At 37.7% G+C, this 27,751-nt stretch overlaps 1 protein-coding gene across 1 annotated transcript in view; it reads right to left on the minus strand.

Annotated features, from left to right (window-relative positions):
* Positions 1-27,751, minus strand: part of spri (Src homology 2 domain-containing protein sprint) — a 560,442-nt gene that overhangs the window by 492,923 nt on the left and 39,768 nt on the right. The window contains exon 2 of the mRNA XM_090369518.1: positions 13,514-13,664. Within this exon, the coding sequence (XP_090225644.1) occupies positions 13,514-13,573 (60 nt within the window). The 5' untranslated portion in view covers positions 13,574-13,664. The remainder of the gene's footprint in view (positions 1-13,513; positions 13,665-27,751) is intronic.

Consider the following 27,751-nt stretch of genomic DNA (forward strand, 5'->3'; position numbering starts at 1 on the left):
AAATACACTCAAAAAAGATAAAGTACGGTCCCCAGAAAGCTTTGGCCAAGAAATCAGCTAAAGTATTTCTGCTTATAAGTGTATGGAATTATTCTCAAATTTTGATATTTACGGTACTGTATTTGAAATATTATTGCCCTAACAGCTGTTTGTTTTAATTATTATATCTTTTTATATTAACTGCAAACAAAAAAGCTATTGGAACCGCTAGTACTATGTATTCATCGGGAAGGCGGATACTGATGACACAGAACTTGAACAAATATGTAATATCTATTCAAATTCAGTGTCAATCCTATATCTTGAATAGAAATGTGAATATTGCTAAAGATCAATATGAGAATAGGATTTTTCGCTGTTTTTTTTTTTTTTTTTTTTTTTTTTATTAACTGAGTTTCAAGACATGTAGATTTCGGAGAAGCTGAATTTTCCGACAAATCCTTCCTGTTAATTTATTCATCCGACTTGCCGAAAGGCATGCCTTTTACAGTCATAAACCTTCCGGCACACCATAGTCTCTTTGCCACATTTACATCCTTTTCGAAAAAGGCACCTCCGCCTAAGCTAACTCGCTTTCGTCTTAAAAAGGCAGCATAACTTCCTGTCGTCGTCGACCGAATTCGAACCTTTCAAGAGTCCCGGGTGGTAATTCAACTCAGCTATAGATGCGTTAAGGACACTGTTACTGATATACCATAATCTCGGCTATTTTCAAATAAAAGAAACGAATTTACATACAATAATCTCTAAGAATCCGCAGAGAAATCAAAAGTGCCACGTTCTCTAAGCACACACGCGTGCTCATTATATCTGCTCTGCTTTAAAAGAAGATACTAAACTGAGGATCAAAAACTACCAGTGCGTTAACAAAACAAACTTTACCAATTACATCTGCGGTTAAAGTTTACAAGCAGGTGCCATTAAGGTAACTAATACTTGAACACTGAGTATAAGCTTAAACCCATCTCTCGCTGTCATCCCAGTCACGTTTAGAACTCGCCACAAGATTAATTGCTTAAGCAATTCTGAATCCCTTTACACAGAAACTCTATTTCGTTTAAGCTGCTACTAATAAGGGGAATGTTTCTTTTGAAATAAAAGCAGGGTACGCATAATGCCTATAACTTGAGCATGATATTCTCACTACTTTCAAGAGAGCGCAAACTTCAAATTCCGACTATCTTCGCAAAATAAAATAACGAATATATTTCAAGTTTCTTCGACCAAATTTGGATTCTCTTTCAGTATTATGAATTTTGCAATGGTTTCTTGTGACATACTCAAAACAAGTTTCTGAGGTTTAATTTTTTATTTAAATACTGTTCCCTTTTTATTTAAAAGCATTTAATGGCATCGTTTTAAAATATTCTTTATAAAAAACAATCTGCATTATTGTGCTCTGAAACTGAAGATCTGAAAGGAGTTTTTTAAAATATGGCGTAAATTAGGAATTTATGCTAATATTAACACAGCAAGAGCTATAACAGCTTTTCTTATTTTCCAATTTCGTGTTTAACATCTTTTAGGTATCATCCTGACATTTCCTAACTTTTCGGATTCAATTGCCAATTATGGACTCCTAAATAATCGAATCAAATGCGGACTGACCAAATCGAATAATCAGTCTGCTCACAAATTGAAAAATTCATTCTTCACCTCGTCAATCTCTCTCTCTCTCTCGATTTCGTTTCCCCATAACGTACGTAATTATTAGGTTTGTTTTTTTTTTTTTTTTTTTTTCACATTCAGCCGCCAAACTATGGCATATCCTCTCAACTACTAATTCGAGTATACATTAACGTGTTATCTTTCTTCTCCTCCCCTTTATGTTTCATACGTTTTCTTTCAGTGTGTTCTGTACACATTTCTGTATTATAATAAATCAGCATTTTCTAACTGGGGTCCGCGAAACGGACCCTCTGGAACTTGTCAAATTATTCGTTCTATGTATAGCAAATTGATGATAAATAAAGTTATTATATATTTATGTAAAAATAAGAATAAAGTTGAGCTGTTTTAAATGTAAACCTTTGAATTCTTTTCAGAAAACCCAGTGTTCATTCATACATACAGAGTCCAGTCACAATATTATGACCACTCCCCCCAATGCAGACATCACACACCCCTAATGAATCACACAGCGCACGTGTCAAGTTCACACACCGCAAGCATATAAGGTTTGACGTTCGGCACCCGTGAACACAGTAACAGCCTCTGTCTTGGGCAAAGTACGCGACCTATCAGACCTGGAAAAAGGCATGATCATCGGCTATCGGGCCATGGGTGCCAGCACTGAAATGCTCACATGCTGCAGTGGTGAAAGTGTATCAAGACTGGACGAATGGGACAGTTTTGACGACCCGACGTGCCAATTGTGGAGCCCCATGCACCATTGATCCCAGAGGTGAACGTTGGCTGAAACGGTTGGTCAGGACCGATCAGCGCGCTACTGTTGCTGAACTGGCCATCCAAATGAACCGTAGGGCTACCAGAAAGGTCTCCAACACAACAAACACTGTATTGTACTGTATATATACTTGGCTTAGGTGGCACCCCGGCTTTTGCTTATCTCCACCAATATAATCTGCATTCAATTTTGGTAGAACTTCTTTAATCAAGCTACCTGGCCACTAGGGCATCCAGGCCCCTCCCCTGCATGCAGAACCAAGCCTAGGTCAATCACTCCTATGCAACATGCACTTGAATCGCGCTCCCACCAGAGGTAGTGCAATACTGGTGGGAGCCAAGAATCATGCTCTCAGGCTGCCCACACACGAGGGCTTAAAAAAATTATTCTCCAACACGACAGAGCAGCAAAACCTGTTGCACATTGGGCTCCGGAGCAGACGCTTGGTGACAGCACCCATGCTGACGGCCGTTCATCGCAAACAACGCCGTCCGTTTGCACAGCAACACCGACAATGAACCACAGACGAGTGGCAACGGGTGGCCTTCTCCGATGAGTCACGGTTTCTACTCCACCTAGTGGATGGACCGTGGCGTATTAGGCGTAAAACCTTAGAGAACTGACACCCGGACACGATTGTTGGCAGAAAGCAGGCTGGTGGGGGCGGCGTTCTGGCCTGGGGAATGTTTCATGGCATGGGTCTGCTGATACCTCTGGAGGGCACCCTGAGCATAAATGGTTACCTATCGATCGTCGTCGATCAGGTACACCCGTACATGTTGGCCATGTTCTCTGGGGGGAGGGCGATGGTATCTATCAGCAAGACAATGCGCCATGCTATGTTGCCAGAATTGTCCGTAAGTGGTTTGAGGAGCACGACAAAGACTTCAAGCTACTCCCTTGGCCACCGAATTCCCCAGATCTTAACCCAACTGAAAATCTACGGGATCACATCGATCGACACATTAGACGAATGGATCCTCCACCAAGGAACTCCGGGGTGCACTGCAGTCTGCATGGTCACAGATACCCGTGGCAACCTTCCATGGACTTACTGAGTCGCTCCCACGGCGGCTGGCTACGGTGCATGCTGCGAAAGGCGCATATTCTGGATACTAGGTAGGTGATCATAATATGACTGGATCCTGTACACACACACACACACACACACACTAAGAATAACTGGGATAAATGTAAAAGTTACATCAGATTTTGATCTATAGAATACATTGAAAGGAACTTTCAATGTATCTATAGATCAAAATCTGATGGGAACAAGAAATGCTATCTTCATGATAAGGAAGATAGCATTTCTTGAAGATAATGTCGGAGCGGGCTACTGAAATGCAAAGAGACCTGTTTATGTGTTTATTGATCTTACGAAGGCATCCGACAGGGTGAAACATGAACTCTTCAACATTCTAGATTGTTTAGACATAGATGGGAAAGACATAAGGATACTCAGGAACTTATACTGGGAACAAACAGCCAGCCTGAGAACTGGAAAAGACAGGGGTGAGAACATAAGAACTCTGAGGGGTGTAAGGCTGTGTTTGCTCTTCCGACCTATTCAACCTCTACAGCGAGGAAATTATGAGAGGAACACGTGGAATTGGAGGATTCGCATTTGGCGGACAGAATGTAAACATCAGATATGCAGACAACATCACTCTCATTGCCGAGACAGAAGAACTGCAGGAACTTCTAGACAAAGTAGTAAGAAAGGCTTAACAATAAACTTTAAAAAAAAAAAAAAGTGCATAGTTTTCAGCAAAAAGAAAATTGTGCCCAAATGTATACTGAAAACAGGGAACAACATCATAAGACAAGTAGAGAAATACAATTATCTAGGCAGTTGTGTGACACAAGATGGACGATCAGATAATGAAATCAAGAGAGAAATGGTATGGCCAAGGCCACGTTTCAGAAACTGGGCAACATACTAAAAGATAGGAAATTGTCAATGAAAACAAAAAACAGAATTTTGAACTGTTATGTTATACCTGTCCTTACGTACGGTAGTGAATGCTGGACAATCTCCTGAGAAATGGCAAAGCGTTTGGAGGCGACAGAAATATGGGTTTATAGACGGATGCTCAGAATATCCTGGATTGAACATATCACGAATGTAGAGGTACTACAAAGAGCAGGAACGCAAAGATCATTACTGAGGAACATAAGAGAAAAGCAGCTGAATTTTTTAGGGCACATCATGAGGAAGGAAGGTTTGGAGGAGATCATCATGACAGGCAAGGTGAATGGAAAGCGAAGCAGAGGAAGACAGAGAATAAACTATATTAGTAGTCTGACCAACTCGATGAAACAAAGTCTAGACCTGCTGAGAACAGCAAAAGATCGTGAGATGTGGAAGACCATGATCACCAACGTCCTTAAGGACACGGTACATAGAGATTATATATTATTACTAATTGTTTATTTCCACGGTATGGCAATGTAGACCTACACAGGCTATCTTAGTCTTTATAAGTTATTTTGGCCTTATGGCCCGCTGTATACCATTATGTTTATATACATATTCAGTATCTATATAGTATATATTATACTTTTACTAATAACTATATATATAGGTCCGCACACTGTTTTTGATTGTGTCCGTAAACTGATTTGTGAAAGGGTCCGTAGATCTCAGTAGTTTGGGAACCACTGCAATAAATGATAAAACGCGTTAAGCTGCAAAGTCCCAGATTCAATTCCCGTCGCCTGCCGAAGCTGAAAAATAATTCTTTTCCGCTGGAACAGAACTTTGAGGGGTGAGATATATATATATATATATATATATATATATATATATATATAACGTGTCTAACAAGTGAGTACGTTTTCACCTCCCTAAAATTCTGGATCTTCATCCAGAAGATATTACAACCCGTATGTATACACGCAGTTCACAAACTTGTGAATTGCGTGTATACACACGGGGCAAAGAATTGCCTCATTTAAACTGAATGAGAGAGAAAACAAACACTATCAAATTCGTCATTATAACCCACGTTTTCAGAAGGGAAAAACTTCCAAAACATCCGCATGTGTACATTACAATAATACAATTTAGTGAACACTGACCGAATCTGGTAGGGAACGCAATTCTGGTTGATAACTTTACCTTTTTTCATAAACTTACTTCAAAGCATTCCAGTTGTCAAACTTACAGAGCATTTGAAATGTTACTGTGTTCATTGCAGATTACAAATTCGGGTACATTCAAAGTAATCGTGTCGCACGAATATCAGAACCAATAAGAACTGGTGTGTAATATTTAAATGTGTTACATCAACTTTATTGTTACCAAAGCTAATGAACAGCTTTTAACAGAGCATACTGAAACAAAACATGTTATGCTTTGTCTCAAGTATGCACCGTTAATATTAGCCACACGGTGCAAGGAAGCTACAGGCTTTTTCAGAACTGCCAAAAAAAAACATAATCCAGAGGAAGGCACTTAGAGGGTTCAGACAGGATGATAGCACTGTTATACTTTCGGACTAAAGGTTAGCTGTGATCCTCAATAAAGTAGACTATCATCACAAAGCCCTGGAACTGTTAAATGATGGTGCAACTTATAAGATGACCTGCAAAAATCTTTTGTTAGGATTAGAACATCATGTTAATAAAATCCTGCAGGGTTGGATGAATGCCCACACTTTGCCCTAGAGAGAACACAAAAATATATAGGAAAACTGTGTCAGGGACAATACACATGTTATAGCACAAGCCAATGCTTATAAAAATTATGTAATCAGGGTCCCTATCAAATAGGACCTGGTCCCACTGCAGCACCCCTGATCAGAGATTGGAGAAGTCAGATGTATCACAGCAAATCACCAAAAATGTGGCTTGCCCGCAGAAGATTTTGGACAAGTATATCAAGAAGAGGAACAAAGAGCGAGGCATTTAAAAATCCACTGCCACATATATATATATTCCTCACTATTCAGGTTTAACAGATCACGAGGATATTATGGATCTGTCAGGTACAGGGGCATATTCAGTGGTGGGCAGAGGGGGCATATGCCCTCTTAACCAAAAATTTGAAAAGAAAACAAAAGAATGCAGGAGGTGTTCTAAAAAAAAACTCAAAAGCCTAGTCGCCATGCCCCCCCCCCCACAATGATACCTGTATACGTCACTGATGAGGTACACCCTGTGCAGCTTCCAGAGCAGAGGCTGTATGCAGTTATGTCAAAGATAAAAGACTGTGTACTTAGAGGGTACAAGTGTAACTGTTGGTTGGTTAGTTGCTGTTTTATGGCAAATTGGCAACAAAGGCCATTATGTGCCAAGCCAATGTGCAACTGTATATGAGATCAAATGCCCAGATTGTGGGGAGTGCTATGTAGAGGAGTCAACGTGTAGGTTTAAAGATTGTATGAGGGAGCATATAAAGCCAATAATCTGCTGATTATGGAAAATCTGCTATGGCTGAGCACTTTTGGGAGGAAGATCAAATTTATCCAGAACAACGCAATTATTATCAGTCGTTCACATACGTACAGGCACTGGAAATGGCTCGAGAGCTTATGAATTTTTTCTTCAGAACATAACACCATTAAAAGAGATAGGGGAGTCTGTGTTCAGCCCCCTCTTCAAGATCATGGACATGATAAATGGTTCTGCCTGGCATGCTTTTGGGTCATTTCTAGTCTCCATATAAGTGTGGAGAATAATTCCCATACTCCTTTAGTAACATATACTGACAGCCGTGATGCTACTTGTATTATTTAAGGATGTGGCTGTAAAGTTCCACTATTGACAAAGGAAGCCATCATCTTTGAAAGCTTTGGTGTTGTTTTTATTGCTTTTAACTCTAATATTCGTACATTTTTAATTTATCTATTTAGTATTTTTATTACTTTTAACTCCATAGTTTTATCAGTGTATTCTATTTTTATATTAAATATACAGTTTTATCTTGCATTTAATTTAATTTTATTTTATTAAAAGTCTTTGTATACGGATTGGTGTATTTATTGCAGTTATTATGGATACTTTCCAGCAGTTTGTTGCCCACTTATATACTATCATCATCATGTGCTGCACATTCAACACTCCTGGAAGGTTTGCAATTATATTAGAAAATCAATAACCCTTGCCTACCCTATAATAGGACAAAAAATGCAATAGAATTCCAACATATTTTATTCTTTTGTGAGTATAAACCAGAGCTTTGGAGCTCAATACGTTCTGTGTTGAATTTCAGTATTTGTAGAAGAACAAAACATATCGAAAAAATGACTACATTATTATGTCTCAGTTAAAGGAATTGAAGGCCAGAACATAAAACATTCCTGCACTTTTCAGTCAGGTAAAATTGATTTCCTATTCGGACCATTATTTCTTACAAAAACTCTGCATTTCCATCCTTAGTCACACATGTATACAGTATTATAAAACCCAGTGGCGTAGCCAGGGTAGGGTCAGCAGGTACATCGTAACCCTCTGACGCCGAAATCTGGTATTGTGGCACTTTTTAGCATTGGGCACTTTTTTTTTTTTTTTTTTTGTTAATGTACTTGCTGACAAAAAATCCTGGCTACGCCACTGAAAAAACCCTTTAGACAGGCAATACAATTTGGGATAAAAAAAAACTACGATACATTATTTAATAACCTTAAGGACTAGACTCGGAGATAATGATAATTTATTCTCACTGGATGTTACTTCGTTATATACAAATGTAAACGTTGAATACACATTAGATATGCTTTGGGATATGTTAAATAATAACACTACACCGATTAATTATATGAAGCTTCCTATTAAAGAAATTTTTCACTTAATTAAACTCTTAGTTGAACCCAACTATATCATCTTTCAAGACAAAGTATGCACGCAAATTTTTGGTTTGTCAATGGGATTAAGTCTAAGCAGCTTAATATCGGAGGTCTATCTCTCAACGATTGAGCGTATACATTTGACACCATTTCTACCCCATATCACACACACACACACACACACACACACACACACTATGGGAGGTATTTAAACGACACTCTGGCTATTACTGAAAGTAGCACTATCCAAGACATTTTACATTCGCTTAATAATATTCATTCTAGACGAAATTTTACATTGGAAAGAGAAAATACGGATATTAAATCATTAAATTTTCTAAATTTTACGCTTATTAAGGACTGGAATAAAATCCAATTTAACATCTATTGTAAATCAACAAACAGCGGTATGCTTCTGCATTATACCATCTATCACCCGTTCACCAACAAAAGGCATATTATCTTTAAACAATTTCTCAATGCTTATAACCATTCAATGACAGAATCTGATTTAGACTCAGAAGTACACTATTAACCAGCGGATTCTTAATAAATTTTTGGTTTGAGATTTTCCCAGCCATTTTTATGACATGACAATAAAGAGTATTATAGTAATAGTAATTTGCCATGTAGTAGTGCAAGGAAACCACAGGCTTTTTCTGCACTCCTCACATAGGCAGTATCCAGCTTACCTATGAAATTATTCAAACTGTCAGCCTCATCTACCTGTGAAGACAATTTTTACAGAAATCAACAATTTACTGACTAAAAGAAAACTTCCTACAATCCAGTCTAAACTTCTTCCCCTGTAATTTGATTTTATGTCCCCTGACCTTTATTTTCCAATTTCCTTGTGGAAGTCTTCCTATCATCAACCATATTTACCTTTGCCTATTACCTATAACTTAAACTGTCACCCCTGAGCTCTTTTCCAACAAAAACTTTTCTTTTTTCTTTTTTTTAAGGGGCTCACCATGGAAAGCTCAGTTGATTCCAGGTCTGCCCAGACAGAGACCTACTAATTCCTACTTCCTGGCACATCTCACTGTAGTCATCTATGTCAACCATGGAATTGTAGTATTCACGAGACCAGAGGCAGACTAAGTCAAGAATTCTTACTGGAGAAAACTTGTAGTGGCTTCATACTAGTGTTTATGGCCAAACTCACACTGGCCTCTGGCCCACCAGGGTTCCTCCGGTAAGTCTTATGGTCAGTCCACCTCTGCACGACACACAATCTCGCCCTTATAGAGTTGGTAATGTGTCTCAAAACTACAACGTAGAAAACCCCAGCATGCCACTTGACCTGTTAACACTATCTACCACAAATGTGTACAAATAAATATCTTTGTAAAGTTAAACTTCCCTCACCCATTCTAGAGATGGGTGAGGAAGATTTACCCCAAGTTCTACACAGGCACACTGGGATTTTTGTAATTCTCAGCATTAGATCTAGGTGGATTATGAAGAATTCCAGTAAATTCAACTTTTCTTTATTACAGGGTATTTAATTTTAGATTGAGTTCTTATTCCTCACAATTTTTTTTAAATAATTTCAGGTTCTTCAGTTTTAATTCAGCTAATTTCAAAAGAATTTAAGCTAAGCTATACATACGATCTAGTTATTACATTACAGCACATAAGGACTCCTTAAAATATCAAAAGAATTTAAGATTAATCCACTCATCTTAGTCCACTTGATCCCAGTACAGTGTAGTATGAAATATACAAGTATTCTTACATTTCAACTACTTTTTAAGGTGAGTACACATATTAACCTATAACACACCGCAATTTTGGAATCAAAGCATGTTTGCATTGTTATACTTTGTATCACTCTATACTAGATACCTATTCATGAACAAGATTAGCAACTGAAGTTTTCAGAATCTTCAAATCCTGCAATTGTAGATGAGGTATTATTAGGCTGACATAATGCACAGTCATCCCTCGATTTGCAGTTTTTTTATGGCACAGTTTTGCTATTGAGCAGTCAGATATTGACTACCAAATTTTGTAATGTATGGTTTTGCTGCCATGAAATTTTTCAATTATCAAAGAAAAAAAAAAAGGTTTCATATAACATAAAACGTTTTTTTGCTGATACATTCCATTCAGTATGAAAATGACAGTTTTTGCTTTTTTTGCTATTTCTTATGTATATAAAGGGTGTGTTTGACTATATGTACAGTATGTTTATTTTAGCAAGCCTAAAAGTAGGTTTATTTTAGAGGGCCTAAAATAAAGCTACAACGAAAAAAAAAATTTTTAATTTAGAGGAAAAATTAAAATCATTAAGCAGTTAGAAAATGGTGTAATGACTGTAACACTGGCTAAAAGATTAAAAATTCAGTTACATGCTCCACGTCAGTGAAAAATCCTATCATACAGAAAACTGAAAAATTACTTGTTTTCTGGATAGGGGTCACACCAAAATAGAATACCTCTTAATTCTGTTATTCAAACCAAAGCTCTGCAAATTTTTAATCGCCTGCAACAAGATGCCAGTCCATCCAATGCATGTCTTTCAGGGCAGTAAGGGCTGGTTTGAAAATCTAAAATTAACTGGTGAAGCAGCCAGCACTGATTCAGAAGCTGCTTTCATGTATCTGAAAACTTTAAATGATATTATTGTGACTGAGGGCTATCTAGTAAGCCAGGTGTTTAATGCTGACAAGACCAGCTTATCCAGCTTATTTTGGAAGTCTACGCCAAGTCAAACATTCATTTCAAAAAGAAGAGTGAACCTCCCCAGGTTTCAAAAGACAGGTTTACACTTTTGTTACGTGGCGATGCAGAGGGTGACTAAGTGCAAACTGCTTCTATGTCAGAAAATCCTCATGCTTTTAAAGGAATATCGAAAAGCTCCTTACCAGTTCACTGGAAATTGAACAATAAAGCCTGAATGACAGGTAAAATCTTCAAGGACTGGTTTGTTAAATTGCTTTTGCATCAAAGCAGAAAAATATTGTCTGAAGAGAAACAAAGCATTCAGAATCTTGTTTATTCTTGACAATATACCCAGTCACCCTACACATTTATCTGATCTGCACCCAAATGCGAGTCACCTTTCTTCCAGCAAATACAACTTCATTATTCAGCCAATGGATCAAGGTATTATATAGCTACCTTTAAACTCTATTACCTAAGATCTTTTTCACAATTGGTGAAAGCTACTGATGGAAGAAACAGTCCAGTTTGTGATTATTGGCAGAATTATAACATTCTTAATGCTGTAAATAATATTAAATTCACAGGGGATGCACTTAAGAACTCAACAATGAAAGTAGCTGGAAAAAGTTGTGGCCACAAAGAAGCCATGGCCGAAATGCCAGAGGTAGTGATTGGAGAATTGGAACAATAATTAGTGGAGAGGGATTTGAAGATCTGGAACTGGCAGATATTATTGAAGTCCTTGAAAAGGGATTTGAAGACTTGTAACCAGCAGATATTAAAGTCCTTGAAGCTCAGAGAACAATCATTAGTGGATGATATTTTATCACAATGTGAAAAAATAACAAAAATGATGAAACAAATAAATGACAAGGAAGACACAAAGATAGCAACACACAAAAATTTGACCCCAAAAAGACTAGCTGAACTTGCAAATCGGCTTAGCCAAGGAGCTCTAAATATGGATCCTAATTTGGAGAGCAGTTTAAAATTTTGAAGAAGTTTATCATTAGCTTTAACTCCTTATGAAGAATTATACAGAGAAAAATGTGTGCTGCTAAGAAAACAACTTTAATTTTTTCCAAAATGCACCAGTTACTGTTGTAAGTTTATCACAGCACGATAACGTTGAAGGAGCAATAGATTTAGATTAAAAATGATCTATTACCATGCATAATTTTTGGGTCTTGTTTGTATTTTTTTGTAAATAACAATTGTAAAATGTTGCAAAATATTGTTTGTGAATAAAGGCAATTTCTTTTTTATCTAATTTTTTTTTTTTTTTTGTGCACAGGAACTGAATCCCATTATTTCACATAAACTGTTTCACATTGCACAGGTTTGTACTCCATGGTGTTTTTCCAGAACCTAAGCACCATGCAAATCAAGGGATGACTATACTGGATTTTGTGACTAGACTAAACTAAACATTTTTTTTTTTTTTTTTTTTTTTTTTGAGTGATAGATGTGAAGACAGTAGGGGTTGCAAGATAATAGGTACACTAATCTCCCAATGACGACTTATAATGCCAGTTCTTGTCGCTTATTTACGACTTGCAAAATATCTGTTTATACCTTTTCTAATTATTACTTGAATTTTATGATTTCTGGGGGGTTTTTTGGGGTTTTTTTTAAAATTTGGAGTCTTGAAGTGTCCCGGTTAATCCAATCCCGGGTAAATCGAGAGTCTGCTGTACTTTATTATTACCGTATTTAATGTTGGTAATGTCTTACTGTGTGTTTAATTTATCAATTAAACTTTATTATATGTATGTATGTACGTACAAGAAAATTATGTTATATATGGGGTCAGCAGGTGTTCGCTTATATCCGCGGTTTCAGTCATCTACGGTAGGTCTTGGAACGTATCCACCGCAGATACACGGGTCTTACTGTATGTATGTTATTCTAACCTCATTTGATTAATAAATTATTCATTTCTGTCCAACAAAAATGTGCTCAATTTTTTTTTCACTTTTTCAATTTTATGAATCTGACAAAATTTCAACTTCACAACGCCAAAACCGCAAAAGTGCTTTTTAAGCCCCTACATAATGGCAATCTTAAATTACCAATATGGATTGAAAACAGCAACCTTTGGAAGATACAGTACTTATAAAACAAAATTTAGTCAACTTAAAAATTTGTTTCGTGGTTTTGGCGTGGGATCAACGATACGATAATGATGAAAGTGTAGTGCATTTTAATGATTTGAATTTATTTTTTGAAATTTGTTCTATAAAGCGGCTGATTCTACTAACCAGTGATCTACTGGCACCTACTTATTTTACTTTACGATGGCCTTACAATTGTCTCCGACAGGACCATGTATTCCTTCCTTTTAGCCAATAACAGCTTTTGCAAACGTGTTGGCTGTGTGTTTTGTTTTTGCATCCTTTAGTTGAAGTGATTTTTTTGTGTTGTGCTTTACTCAATATTAGTTTTAAATCAAATTTTTAATCAACATGTACAATTTCCATTATAAAATTCACCTTTTAGAGAGATAAATAGTTGAGTTATATAGCAAAAATTTCAGCTTCAAGGTCTTGGAATGAATTACCAAAAAACTGTTATTGGGTTCACATTATATTTTCACAATTTAGTTAAATTGACAAAAACAAGATTTAAAGAGAAATCTTACCTGCCAAAATGAAGATGATGGCCCCTGAGGGCTCTGTTGTGGGGTCAGTTTGGCAGCCATAGCTGAGCAAGTTAATCATTGTCCTTCCCAGCTTATTACTTATTTTGAGCTGCCACCAGAAGTCTTAGTGGAAGTAATTCAAGCAAAGGAACTAAATTAAAAAGGAAGGAAAGATTAGTGCAACTACTTGGCTCATTTAGTTTACTGCCATCATGGCTGGGCCTAGAGTTTGAGGGAGCCTAGGTGCAAGAATTAATGTTTATAGAACAGAGGAATCGCCATTCATTTGGATTTAGACTCTTTTCAATTTGGTGGGGGGGGGGGGACATTGCACATGCCCCACTTCCACAAAGAAGCAGCCATGAATGCAGTAATGCATAAACAATCTTTTACCATTAAGACAAAAAGTAAAACAGCTTTGTGTAGCTTGTGTAGTGGTTTCACTGAGCTGTTTTGCACTGTTCAGTAAAAGTAGTTGTTAAAAATTTAGAAAAATAAATCCAAACCAGTTTTTAAAAATACTTTCACCAGGTTTAAACAGTACAGTATATCATTTGAAATAAAGACACTCTCTACATGTGAAACTGGTAAAACCATGTTATACAGAAAGTAAAGGTAGCATTGGTCCTGGTATGCAGAGTATATAATGTGCATTGAATTTTATTTTACGTCAGCATAAATTAGAGCCAGTCCCAAAGTAATATATGTGAAGAAGGGTATGTATACTGAGATAGAGCAGAGCTATCATTATAATATGCCAAGTCTGATATTATGGAGCTGCTCTAGTTGGAAATGTCACAAGAAGAATCTCAGAGTGAAATGATAGTGAAGGGGCAGTTGCTTGTTAATTTAATTGGAATTTCAATTCAATTTAGAAAATTTTCATTCCATTTTAGGAAATTAAATATTTATATTTCATTCTCTTACAGCAGTAGTTACAAAAACTCGTAAAAGTACTGTTCACGAAAGTCCATTATTACAAATGCCATTTATAAGGAAAAGTTGCCATTAAAAGCACTACTGTATGGAGTTAACTGATAACATATCATCAGTTAATACACACCTATTGCAAAAAGTATCTTTTGTTACATAACCAAAAAGCAAATTATGTTTGCTAACAAATGCATTAGCTCCAAAAACATAAGCTTACAACATCCATTTCAGTACCTTTGTTTATACCATTAATTTACTCATGTTAGAGGTTAAAACGAATTTGCAACTAAACACAGTGCTTTAAAATAAAATGGTAATTTCTAATGTTCTTTCCAATTGCCTTTTATTTTCAAAATAGGACTGGCAACACATTTAAGTTTTACATGATGGAAAAGAAAATATAATAATCACTGGAGACTATTCTCCTGTTAATAACGAATAAGAACACCTAAAGTTAAAAATAAAAAACAGTATTACTATTGCATCGAGTCCTTAACTGGCTTTCCTTAACCAAAAATGCATTTGTAGTTAAGGAAAGGCTCTGGTTACCATATGAATGATTATTGTTATTGTTAGTAGCAGTACTGGCAAATGATACAGGGAAGCAAGCTTATACAGAATCAGCAAAAAAAAAAAAAAAAAATTAAAATACTATCCACCTCAGCTCTCCATCTCAACTAACAATATATCTAATTCTTCCTTAAATTTATTCAAACTACCCACTTCCACAACACCAAATGGTAGTTTACTACAACAATCACTCTCTGGATGAAAGCAAATTTTTGCACGTTTATCCTGCAGCCATTCTGACCAAGGAAAACACATACTACTTGCCCTTGACAGAGGATTACCACAAACCATGTTTTTTTCTTTTTTTTTTTTTTTTTTAATTACACTAGTTTACAAATTTAAGTTTGTTCAGTGGGGTTTGAATTTCGATAGATCCTACTGCCGAAATATGTTGCTGTGATTTCAAATATGACAGATTTTTCTATCACATCCAGATACATCACAATTTAAGAAATAAAAAAGTATTGTTTGTTACGAAAGTATATAACTTTATTGTATTTAGTAATGACAAATTGATAGGATTACATTTTCATCTATCAAAAAATACGTAAATACTAACAAGTATTAATCAAAATTCTGAAACCTTCATTAATCAGACCTTCGTCTCTTTGTTTGAAAAGAATGTTTAATCGTTTTTCTTTTATGAACAGTGCCAGGATTCTCTCTTTTTTAACACCAGCAGGAGCTAAATTAAGTGCATGAGTAGCCTATATGATATATGGCTATCATGCTTGTATTCCACCTTGAATTTAGCACTGTACAAAAATCTTTTCTGAGCCATTTCTGGGCAGAGCGTGGCAATACGTAACCTAATATACCAGTAACAAGTGTGAAACAATGAGCGCAAAGACAACAAGCACGAAAAAGTGGGAAATGCACGAAAAAAAAAATCTACAACCACTGTATAAAATGCACCCGATTTTTATACCCCAAATTTTTCGAAAAAAAGGTGCATTTTATACATGGGGAAATACGGTAAGTCCCTTACTAAATCGTTCAGTTCGACTTGCATGAATTGCTGTGCCGTTAAAATATTTTCTGTTTGATAACATTCCTCTTCACTAACCTCTCTAGCTTCTGCTTCAGTGGAAGAAAATGGACTCCAAAGTTTCTGGTGGGGGTTTTACAGGCAGATCAGGTCCATGCAGAACAGGTCTTATGGCTTACGGTAGATCTGGATATTTGATGTCCTTTTTATTTTTTGAACTTCATCCTTTAATGTCACATACACAAAAGTAACATTCAGCAAGGCTTACTGGCTCACATCACACCATAGGAATAGCAAATGGCAAGCACACCTTTTTTTCCTCAACTCCATTTTCTAAGGTGTTCAACACATGTATGGCATACTTTATGTGGTACCCACGATTTATCCTGATCACCTAGTTTTATGTCAAAGTATGTATAATATGATTTTTTTACAAAATCGGTAATATTTCACCTCTACTTTACAGGAACAAAACAACCACATATGTAACAAAATATGTCAGGACTGTTTATACACTTTCTGGTCGCTATACTAAAATAAAACTAACACGCAATGAGAGCTCACGATGGTTTTTACAGGAGTACTGTGAGCGCATAAGAGATGTGCCACTTACATAGGCTCTGTTGTTGAGTGGACTGTACAAACACGTGAGTGCATGCTCAGACAAGTTTAACCCGTAACTACACACACAGGAGTCTCCCAGACTCCACTCTGAAAATAAAATTCTGGGAATCACAGATGGGCCAGAAGAGTGGGGTAAAGGGCCGTCTACCTTCCTGGGTCAAGGTCGGTTACCTTGCAGTGTGTGTGTAGTTACGGGTTAAACATGCACAATCTGTTGTATTTGAGGCAAATATTTCATAATGATTATGAATATAGGAGTATAAAACTTGTAAACCATTGCAGAAACTATAGTTATGTACACATTTGCATATAATACCTAGGTAATATTTTGTAATGAATTGTGAAAAATCTTTACGTGATAGAAACAAACAGACTTTGGTTTAGTAATCAGTAAACATGCATAAGTAACTGCCACATACTTTTACTCAAACCCCAGATACACTGTAAACCAGTGTTATTATTTTAGCTGTGTTAGCATATATGCATAATGCACCTATTGTCCTCACCACATCTGTGTGTCCATCCTTATGTAACAATTAGACTCCAATAGGAGTCACGTTGTTAATGCATAAGGATGGACAGATTATAGATTTCCAAGAAATTTTATATTTTGGCCTTTTAAAAAGATTTGTCAAGCCATTCCAAATTTCATTAAAATCAAACCAATAGAAATCCAGCAATTATTTTTTTACTTTCTCTCCCTCTCTCTCCTCATATAATAACTTGACTCCAAGTGGATAAACTTTCAGGAAATTTTATATTTAGGTCTCCTAAAAAACGATTTGTAGAACTGTCCCAAATTTCGTTAAAATCAGACCAAGAAATCTGCCAAATGCTATTTCTTTTTCAGTCTATCTGCACATAACTCAACTCCCCCTAGGCAGATTTTCATGAAATTTTATATTTGCACCTTTTAGAAAGATTTGTTGAGCTTCCTCAAAATTGGGCCAACAGCAATCCAATAATTATTAATTATTATTTTTTTTTTCATACATATCATATAGGCTACTCATACTGTATATTGTAGCAGAAACACTGTATACAGGTAGCCCTCGATTTAAGCCAGGGTTATGTTCCTGGGGGGGGGGGAGACATGCGCAAATGGAATTGGCACAAATGGAACCTTTTTATATCATGGAGTCAATGGGAAATCACAGAGTTAGGTTTCAGGCACCAAAATTTACCTATACCCTTTTCAATACTGGAGTATTTAAAGCCCAGAAATAAATCGCTGTAATTAAAAAAGTGTTTTATTTTTAACTTACATAAATATAATAGTATGTATATGTACTATGTAAACAAAAAATAAATTAATACATACATCAAACATTTTGACAGTGGTGTAATGCCAAAGTTTTAGGTGGCTTTTGAAGGTCCTGGTTCAGGATCTTCTGTTGAAGATCCTGGTTGAGAAGATTGCCTTTTTTTGAAGAAAGGATCAAGTGTTGATTGTCTGGATATATTCCTCCTTTCTTTAAGAATTTCAAAATAAGGGCTTAGGGTGATCGATGCCCTTTAAGACATCAAATGACTGCCAATATTCTCTGATGGTAATGTTGGAGATGTCCAAAGCTTTTACCATTTCTGTAAATGTTTGCCGTAGGTAATAAGCTTTAAAGGTGGCTATTACCCCCCAGATCCACGGGTAGCAAAACTGATGTTGTATTAAGGGGCATGTTGACTAACTTTAAGAGGCGTTCTGACTTCGAGATTTGTAGGATGTCCAAAAGAAGAATACTTGGTTGGTAAGTTTTTGTCATTGCAGAATTTGAGAACAGTAGGGCAAAAATAGTTTGTGTACCAATCCAAGAAAACGTCCTGTGTCACCCAAGCCGCCTTGTTTGACTTTCAGTACATAGGCAACATGGCTTTGTTAAGCCTTTCATAACACATGGTATTTCTGAGTAGTACACCAACATTGGCTTCAATTTTAAATTGCCTGACATTTGCTCCCAACAAAAGTGTCAGCCTGTCATATGATGCTTTAAACCCAGGAGCAGACTTTTCTTCACAGGCAATGAAGGTTCTTGAGGGCAACTTTTCTCAATAAAGGCCTGTTCCATCAACATTGAAGATGAGATCTAAAGGATATTCACCCTCCTCAACTATGGCCTGAAACTCTGCAGGGAATGTGGCAGTGGCTTCAGCATCTGAACTTGCTGACTTGTCAATAATTTTCCCACTCCTGCATCTGGTTCTTGCTTTAAATCCCATGAACCGGCCTTTGCTATCCAAAAATATTCACTGCACTGACTTCCTTTCTTCTTTAAGTCTTCAAAAACTGACTTAGCCTTTTCAGTTATTACAGCTTGGGTCAATGGAATGTTTTTTGGTTCAAATCATCGACCCAAAGTGTCAGCAATTGCTCCATTTTTTCTAATAGCTTACTTCTGCTATAACTAACTTGTGTAGTGCTTACTCTGGTAGCACTTTGCTTCAATCGTTTTATTTTATCAGCATTCTTCATAATTGTAGTATTAGTCGATGGAGGCATATTCGTAGCCCTACACACATTAGGGCAGCTTTCACCAGCTTCCATCCTCTGAATAACCTCATTCTTATTTTACAATGTGATAGGTCGACGTGGCTTTTTTCATGCTTTCATTTGTACTAGGATTCATTGAACTTCTTTTACCAGACATGGTGTCTCTTTATTCTATTAAATTAAAAACTTTATAAGATGATTGGCAAAGACTGCACACAGCTATCATTATTATTAATTATTTAATTTTTTATCAATAGCACGTTTAATAAAAAAAAAATGTTAGCATAATAAATTTCCAACGTGTAAACAACAACCAACTGAATGCTTCACCACATGGACCTTTGCCACCTGCACCAATGATAACCATTCACTTATCATTAATGTAACCATTTTTTCTTTTTTCTCCGGATAATACTCATCAGCAAGTCAACAATCCTTATACCTTGTGCTACATCTGCAAAATCAAAACTTCATTAAAACACAAAGGATCACTTTTACAAGAAAACATATCATGCTTGTTTTGGTATCAGAAAGTGACAGGGACAAATCATTGGAATCACATATGTCGTCATCTATGCATTGAAAATATGCTTAGTGGAAGACAAAAATCTTTTGAATTTGGTACGCCTATGGAAGGACATGAAACCATAGGCCACACATCAGTTCATAACTTTTGCACATGCAATACTGTAGGTTAAAAAAAAAAAGGTAAAGTGCAGCCATTATCAACCCACTGCAGGATGGAAGCCTCTTCAACAATTCATGCTGAGGGAAATGGACCATAATCTGCCACGCTGGTCCAGTGCGAGTTGGCAGATCGACCGTATTCAGCAGTCAGGGGCTTGAACCCCGGTCTACTCAAAGAGCGTGTGATACTGCACTCCCACTCCTGACCACTCAGCTACGGAGGCCGTCTCCGTAGGACACAGCACCAAGAATAACTCTGCAACAGTAAATCTATATCAGATGTTTGTCCTGTCCAACAATAGTGAAGACATATCGATTCTCACTGAATATCAGAACTTCCAGCACAGTCTGATTCCAATTGATTCCTCAACAAGTGTAGTGAATTTGAAGGTACTGGTGAAGTTGAAGCCATGTTAAAGAAGATACAAAAATTACTTAAATGAATAATATAAAAAAACTTAAATGAATGATATGGTAAGGGACTTAATGCTACCTAAGAATTGAGAACATCCTAGTAGGCTCCAGGTTGGGTGAAAAGAATTGCATCTATCACTTGATTTAGCATGAACATTAGCAAATCATGCAAGAAAGCAAGCTTATCTCCAGCTACTACTACAACAACAAAAAAAGAAAAAAATCTCCTTACATTAACCTTTCTATCCTCAACAACAGTTTTTCTAGTTCTTTGAATTTATTCAAACTATTCACCACAACATTTTTTTCCAACAATCAATTACCCACTGGCTAAAGGCAAACTACTGCATATCTATGCTACAACCATCCTTCCTCAGCTTGAATTATTCCCCCCTTCATGTATACAATCTGAGCATGAGGAAGAATGCCACCAGCAACGAGCTTGCTCAATACATTCAAAGTCTTAAACACCTCAAACAGATCACCTCTCAGATGCTGCAATTTACAGAACTGAAGCCTTTCTCAGTAAGAGCACCCTTTTATTCCCCTCACCAAACTTGCTGACCTTCTCTGCACCCATTCCACCAGATCTATATCCTTCCTACAATTAGGCATCTAGACCTGTATGCAGTACTCAAGATGAGGTCTAACCTAAATGAAACCTGATGGACTCCACTAATAAGATTAGTTCACAAAAAGCAGTGTCCATTGATAACTGATCTGTCTTCTCCCATTCAACCAACCCTTTATCCATATCAGTAACTTAACTTAAATGCTACGCTGCTCTCCAAATTTGTATAGCAGTCTTAAGTGCAATAGTATCAAAAGCTTTCCTGAAATACAAGTATATGATACCAAAATTATTTTTTTACATCCAGTTCCTTTGTTACTGCATCATAATGGGCTCACATCTTGTGAGTATGGGCTTGGAACACCCAGGGTGCATTCATCTCTTTTTCGACGACTCTCCTCTCAAATTTTTTTTGGCTGGAGCAGCATAAGCCCCAGGCTTCCTTGCACCATATGGTTAATAATAATAATATACAATCACATTGGTTAGACAAGATTGCCACTTAATAAATTCATGTGGTGACTACAGTATAACTGCATTATCTTCTAGATAGTCATCCATTACTTTGACCAGAGATTCCATTATTTCCCTAACTATGAGTTCTGTTCCTTGCTCTGGAAAAGAAGTTACGCTAACAAGTCTGTAATTACTTACTTCACCCTTTGATCCCCTTTTGTGAATTGGAGAAACAATCACAAAGCTCCAGGACTTAGGGAACTCCCCTCAATCCGAAGATGCTCTCATAATTATGGCTAATGATTTGCATAACTCCTTTGCTGCCTCCCTTAATAAAATTCAATACATTCCATTCATCCAAGGTGCCTTTTTTATGTTTTGCTTCAACAATTTCTCTACTACAATCCTCTGTAATCAAAAAATCATTTAGCTCCCTGTGCAAGTTTGATAACCTTCTGGTATCCTCTTCCATAAAGTATTCTTCATGTGCAATTGTAGATGCAAAATACCTATTCATTTTGTCGGCAACCTGCCCATGACCATGAATGGTTAAACCCACGATAAAGTGGACCAATGTGATTCAGCTCTTTCCTTCTGGAGTATACATGAGTAAAGTCTTTACCAAAGATACTCATAATCTGCCTTAGCTTGCCTAACCTCCTTTGTGACTTGTTTGCAGACTACTTTATATCTACCATAGGATTCTGAATCACCTGAATTTATATATATCCCATACATTCTTTGTCTTTGAGACAAATCTCATTAGTTCATCTGACATCCATTTAGATCTAAGCCTTAAACAGCATTTCTTAGTAGATATGAAAAGTCTAATAGCGTCTACAATTACTTCCCTGAATGCTTCCCATTTAGAATTTGCTGTTGGTAACATCATCAGTTGTACCCACCACAGAATTTAAAAACTATCTGAGACCACCATAGTCATCTTTAGAAAAGCAAAAGTCCTTCCCTTTACCCTTGATGGTAGTTACATCCTTTAGTAAATTCCACATCACTACCTGTGATCACTGTCACTTAGTGGTTCTTTTATATACACATGCTTAGTGCATGTAGAATTGCTGCTCATAAGTAGATCAAAGGTGTTTCATTCTCTTACTGTCTCTATAACATTACTACTGTAAAAAAAGTAATCCAAGGAAGGCTAACATCTGGTGAGTATGGGCTTGGCACACCCAGGGTCCTGAGCTGGATATCATCATTTTTCTTTTTTGGCGATTCCTTCCTTCCTTCCTTCCTACCTCTCTCTCTCTCTCTCTCTCTCTCAGGGTACTCAAATTTTTTTTGGCTGGTGCAGCATAAGCCTCAAGCTTCCTTCCACCATATGACTAATAATAAGAATAATAATAAATCTAGTGTGCTAGTGACCAATCTACAAATTCCAATCAATAACTGGAAAGTTAAAATTTCCCATTATAAGATATTCTGATTTACTGGCCCACTATTTCTCTGTATAGTTGTTCATTCTACTTATCACAGTCATTAGCCCTATAATATATCCCTGGAACAGTTTTGTTTATGCAGCGCTTATGTTATACCAAATTAACTAGACCTTGCATTGGTCCCCATATCAAATGGATGCACTTCCTTGGATTAAAAAAAGAAAAAAAAATTGTGTGCTTTCCTTGAGGACAGCACACAATTTTCGTTATGTATATTTTTTAATATACATATTCAGGGTACTGTATTGAGTAGGATAAGTATGTAAAAATGGAGAATGAATGAGAATGTCCTGCAAGTGTTAACCATTGTACCCTGAACATGTATATTTAAAAAAAAGCAATAATAAATTATCTATTCTTGCAGGTTGTTTTATAAATATGAGTGAATGTCAGGCCACCTGTGTAAACCATGCTATATCAAATGAATGCTGCGATTAGTATAATAAAAAAAAAAGTGTGATGTCTTGGTAGTTGTAATATTTAGGTGGTACGTGAGTCCTGTCTCTATAATGATGAATGTAAGATGACAAATGTGAGAGAGAGGGTTGTGTTATGTGCTGTTATTCATTCTGACACTAAATACATAAAAAAAAGTGTGTGATTGTGCAAATGTATGTATGACAGGTGTGCAACTGAGCTGAGTACTTGTAGAGTAGAAAACAGGCCTTGTGCTTCAGATTGCATTATATCATCAAAATTTCTTGTGACAACCGACTTTTAAAAAAGGCTTGCACACATTGGCTTCCTAAAAACGGAAGTTACTAAACCCAAATCCACGCGTTGGACTAACACATCCAAAAAAGGAAGGGTATTATCAACCTCTAGTTCAATCATAAACTGAATGATGGGCGACAGGGAATTGAGATATTGCAGCAGCCCAGATTCTGATCCCGGGGGTACAATTGCAAAAGTATCGTCAACATAACGACACCAGAGAGTCATAGGAATAGGTAAGTTCAAGAAAATCTGACTCTCAAGTTCCTCCATGGCAATATTGGCCACGATAGGACTAATGGGTACCATAGCTGTGCCCTGTATTTGGCAAAACAGAAGTCATTGAACAAGTGGGTCGTCACAAGAAACTTTGATGATACTAATAGAATGTGTTTATCCTAACAGGCTTTCACAATTGGCAACCTATTAATACACCCTTCTCCCTTGCTGACATCATTCCCCCTGATCTAAAGCACGAAATATGCTGACACTGGCTTCAGCTGGCCTGGCCAGTCTGGGTTTAGTAATGGAGGTGCAGCATAACCACAATGTGATTTCCTTCCCTACAAGGGCGTCTTGATCCTATGACTTTACTCCACAAAAATCCTTCCCCACCTCCCAACCTAACCTTTTTGCCTGGAAGTAGTAGTAGTAGCGGCATGCGATGCAAGAAAGCATGTGTATGAGCTTATGCAGCATCAGCCAAAAAAAAAAAAAAAAAAAAAATCAAACCATTCCCTCTAAATGTGGTGAACTCTACCACCGCAAATCTTTCTCTGTCCTTGACAGCCCCTCTCCTGAGGATGAGCTCCTCCCACGGGGGTGCACCTCTAGCCTTTAACTTCCCTTTTCCAGATGGAATGTCTATCTATCATCCACCCTCTATCTTCATCTGTTCCTCCCCTCCTCATCTGTCCCTTGCTCCCTTTTTCACTTTCCTGAGGGCTTTTTATATTTTTTATTCTCCCTGGAAAGCTCAACCCAGGGTTCACCCCTGCCAGAGACCTCTCTACTCCCTACTACACCCAGCCTGCCTCCTTGGGACAGTGGGCAAGGAACATGGGTTCCTGATAGGAGCCTTCAGCTAAATGGCCAGAGGAACAACAGACCAACACTAAAACTCACTATCTCTGGCCTTTACAGCTTATACAAATGCAGAGCTGGGGAGACCCTGTACTACTTAACAATCAACAGCATACCTTTTCATCTTTTGTTAGGATGCCTATGAAAAAAACTGACAGAAGTTATTTTATAAATGTAACAGAAGAATCTTTTTTTCAAGATATGACAGGGCTTTTTAAGAAGGATCGAAATTAACTAAGTTGTCTTTTCCCCACTGAAGGATGGAGATCAGCATTTAAGGAATTGGTAATTGATATTCAAGAAGTTGAAGCTGTTTGTTCTGGGCAAGGTTTCTTAAACTGGAAGGTGGAATGTAATGTGCTATAATCACCATAACTATGGACAGAATTTCCAGTCAATGGAAGGTCATTAATATAAAAGAGTGGGAGAAAGAACTGAACCTTGAGGAACACCAGCATTTGTAGAGAAGTTTGAAGACAGAAAGCTGTCTACCAACACCCACAGTGAGCAGTCAGAGAGAAAACTGGATACCCAATTACAGAAAAACAGTTGGCAAACCAAAAGATGGGAACTTATTTAGAAGACCTTTATGCCAAACATGATCAAAAGCCTTTGAAATGTCAAGAGCAACTGCTTGAGTTTCACCCAACCTTTCTACTGAATTTGTCCACAGATGGGTAACAGAAGCCAGTATATCACCAGTAGGTTGACACGGACAGAATCTGTACTGGCAATCATTAATCAGATGGAAGGTTTCTAGATAATTTTGGAATTGGCTGTTAATGGATTTCTCCATTACTTTATAAAGAGTAGAAGTGCAATGGGACAATAATTGAATGGGAGGGTTTTGTCACCCTTTGAATTGTTAAATATTAGCAAATTTTCAAGCAGGCAGGAAAACACTGGCGGAATAAGAAAGTGTAAAAGGTTACACAGGGCAGGAGTAAGCTCGGGAGCACAGGTTTTAAGAGCATGTGGAAAAATACCATCAAGACTGTTCAAAATTCTCCTGACATTGTTTTGATGCAAGACCACAGTCATTGAATGGAAAGTACTGAAAAAAATGGAATGGTAGGAGGTGGTTTGCTAAGATCATCAATACACAAGTTAAAAGAAAATAGTGGACATAAATGTTATTGTTATGCAGTTCCTATGGTTCCCACAAATGTATGATTTTTACCTTGTGATGCTGCACAAAATTGCAAAGCCAGTCAATATAGGTAGTGTGTGTTGTGTGATTAGCTTGCTGTTTGACTGGCCTCTTTGTTACTGGGAGGCTCAATCACTGGGGAAGGAGCCTCCCAGCATCCATCCGCTGGCATGAGGCCAGAGAGAAGAAAAACATCTGAAGGGCCTTCCAAACTCTTGCAGGAGCGAGAGTGGAGAGGGGACAAAGAAAGAGCAGAGATGAGGTAGGAAAGTGGAAGACAGCAGGGAATGACAATGTAGGCATCCCTCCCAAGAAAAAAGGAACAAGAAGTGCTAGCTGCAGTTGGGGTGTTCTTTTCTCCCTACCCACAGTCCTAGAGAAGGACTGTGAGTAAGGAGAAGAGAACAGGTAAAGTTCAAATTAGAGTCAGATCGCCACAATGGCTGTCATCCCCCCCACCAGAGAACAAGGGTCCCCCCCAGTCAGCCAGAAGAGGTGGAAGAACATTCTCGCAACAAAAGCTCCACTTGATTAGGTTGGATGCACAGCTTGGCAACAGGTAGTGGAAAGATGCCTAACAAGCGGCTTGGCCAGAAGCTCGTAGTCCCATGTTGATGGAATGTCAGCAAAGCTCTCCAGTACCAAATTGTTACTGGAGACTGAAATCCTGCTCAGGGGAGAATTCTGGGCCAGCAAGAAAGCCAAGGCTCTGATCCCACATTAGCATGTAACCTAATGTCAGCAGAAAAGCACTTGGGGATACGTCAAGCGGCTGAGCCACACCCAAAGGAAAGGCCCTGGGCTAGCAAAAAGTGATGCGATGGATGACAGACCCAGAGATACAGTGAAATGGATCTTCAGGCCAGTTGTCGAGCCATGTGACTAGTTTGATCCCATGCTAAACCATGGAGTGGCGTTGGCGAGGCACCTAGTTGGGTGGCCCTAAGGATCATCCAACCACTCTACTGCTGGCCCAGAGGGGACACTCAGGGCCAGCAGTAGAGTGGATTTGGAGACAATTTGTAGTTTTCTGACTGCGAGTTTCTGGTACTGGGTATCAGTTGTGTGTGGAGGAGGTTGTCCAGGAGTAGTGTTAGGAGGTTGCAGGTGATGCCAGCAACGATGAAAGACCTCACTGGCATATCTGGTCAGTACATGGAAGGCATCATTAAACTCCAATAACTTGGTTTCTGGCTGAAGTGATGTAGTGTGGAGGTCTAGGAGTAGTTGGTTTCTTAGATCTACGTATATGTTGCACGAGTGCATCACATGGTGCCAATGTTCAGGTTCTCCTCAGGTACAGAGGGAATCTTCAACTGGGCCGAACTCCAGAAGGCGCCTCTTGAAGGACCCGTGGTCAGTTAATAGGAAGAAAACAGGCATTAGGGAAGAACCAAGTGGAACATAGTTTGTTGTTGTAGGTTACCTCAGTGAGGAAAAGTTTAGTAGTTCCACCAGTTGTGGAGTTATTCCAGCTGCTTTGCTATAAGTTCATCAGTTCTAGCCAAACAAACACACACACGTTTGTGTTCCTGTTGGATATCAGTATTGGCACGGGTTTGAATAGCAAGGAATTCTGCTTCCTTATTCTTCTTAATGGCATGTGAGAGGCCAATAAAAGCTATGTGGAGATCGAAGGGGAGGTTTGTTTGTTTGTTATTTGGTTTTTAGGAGCATTAGCAAATAAGGCCATATTGCTCCGGGGATATGCGGCGATCATTCTCTAACCTTTCTGCATCCTCCGTATTTGGTGGTCATGGGCTCGAACCTCTGTCTAATCAAGAAGCATGTGCTTGCACACTGCTGCTCCTGCCCACCTGGCTATGGAGGCACCAAAGGGGAGGTAGTCTGTTAGTACCTGTAGGGCAGCAGTTGATGTTGTTCTACACACGCGAGTCATTTGTAGTAGCATAAGTCGTTGAATTTTCTGAATTTGACATTGCGCATGTACTATATTCATTCGGTGGTACCATACTGCAGCTTCATATGTGACAATTGGTATAAATACTGCTGAATATAGAAGGTGTAGAGTCGGTCCTTTCAGACCCCAGTCCTAGCAGTAAAGTGCACTAACAGTGATATAATTTTTTTTTAATCTTTTCTTTG

This window comes from Mastigoproctus giganteus, chromosome 3 (genome assembly GCF_048544385.1).
Source record: "Mastigoproctus giganteus isolate SK-2022 chromosome 3, ASM4854438v1, whole genome shotgun sequence".
Lineage (NCBI taxonomy): Eukaryota > Metazoa > Arthropoda > Arachnida > Uropygi > Thelyphonidae > Mastigoproctus > Mastigoproctus giganteus.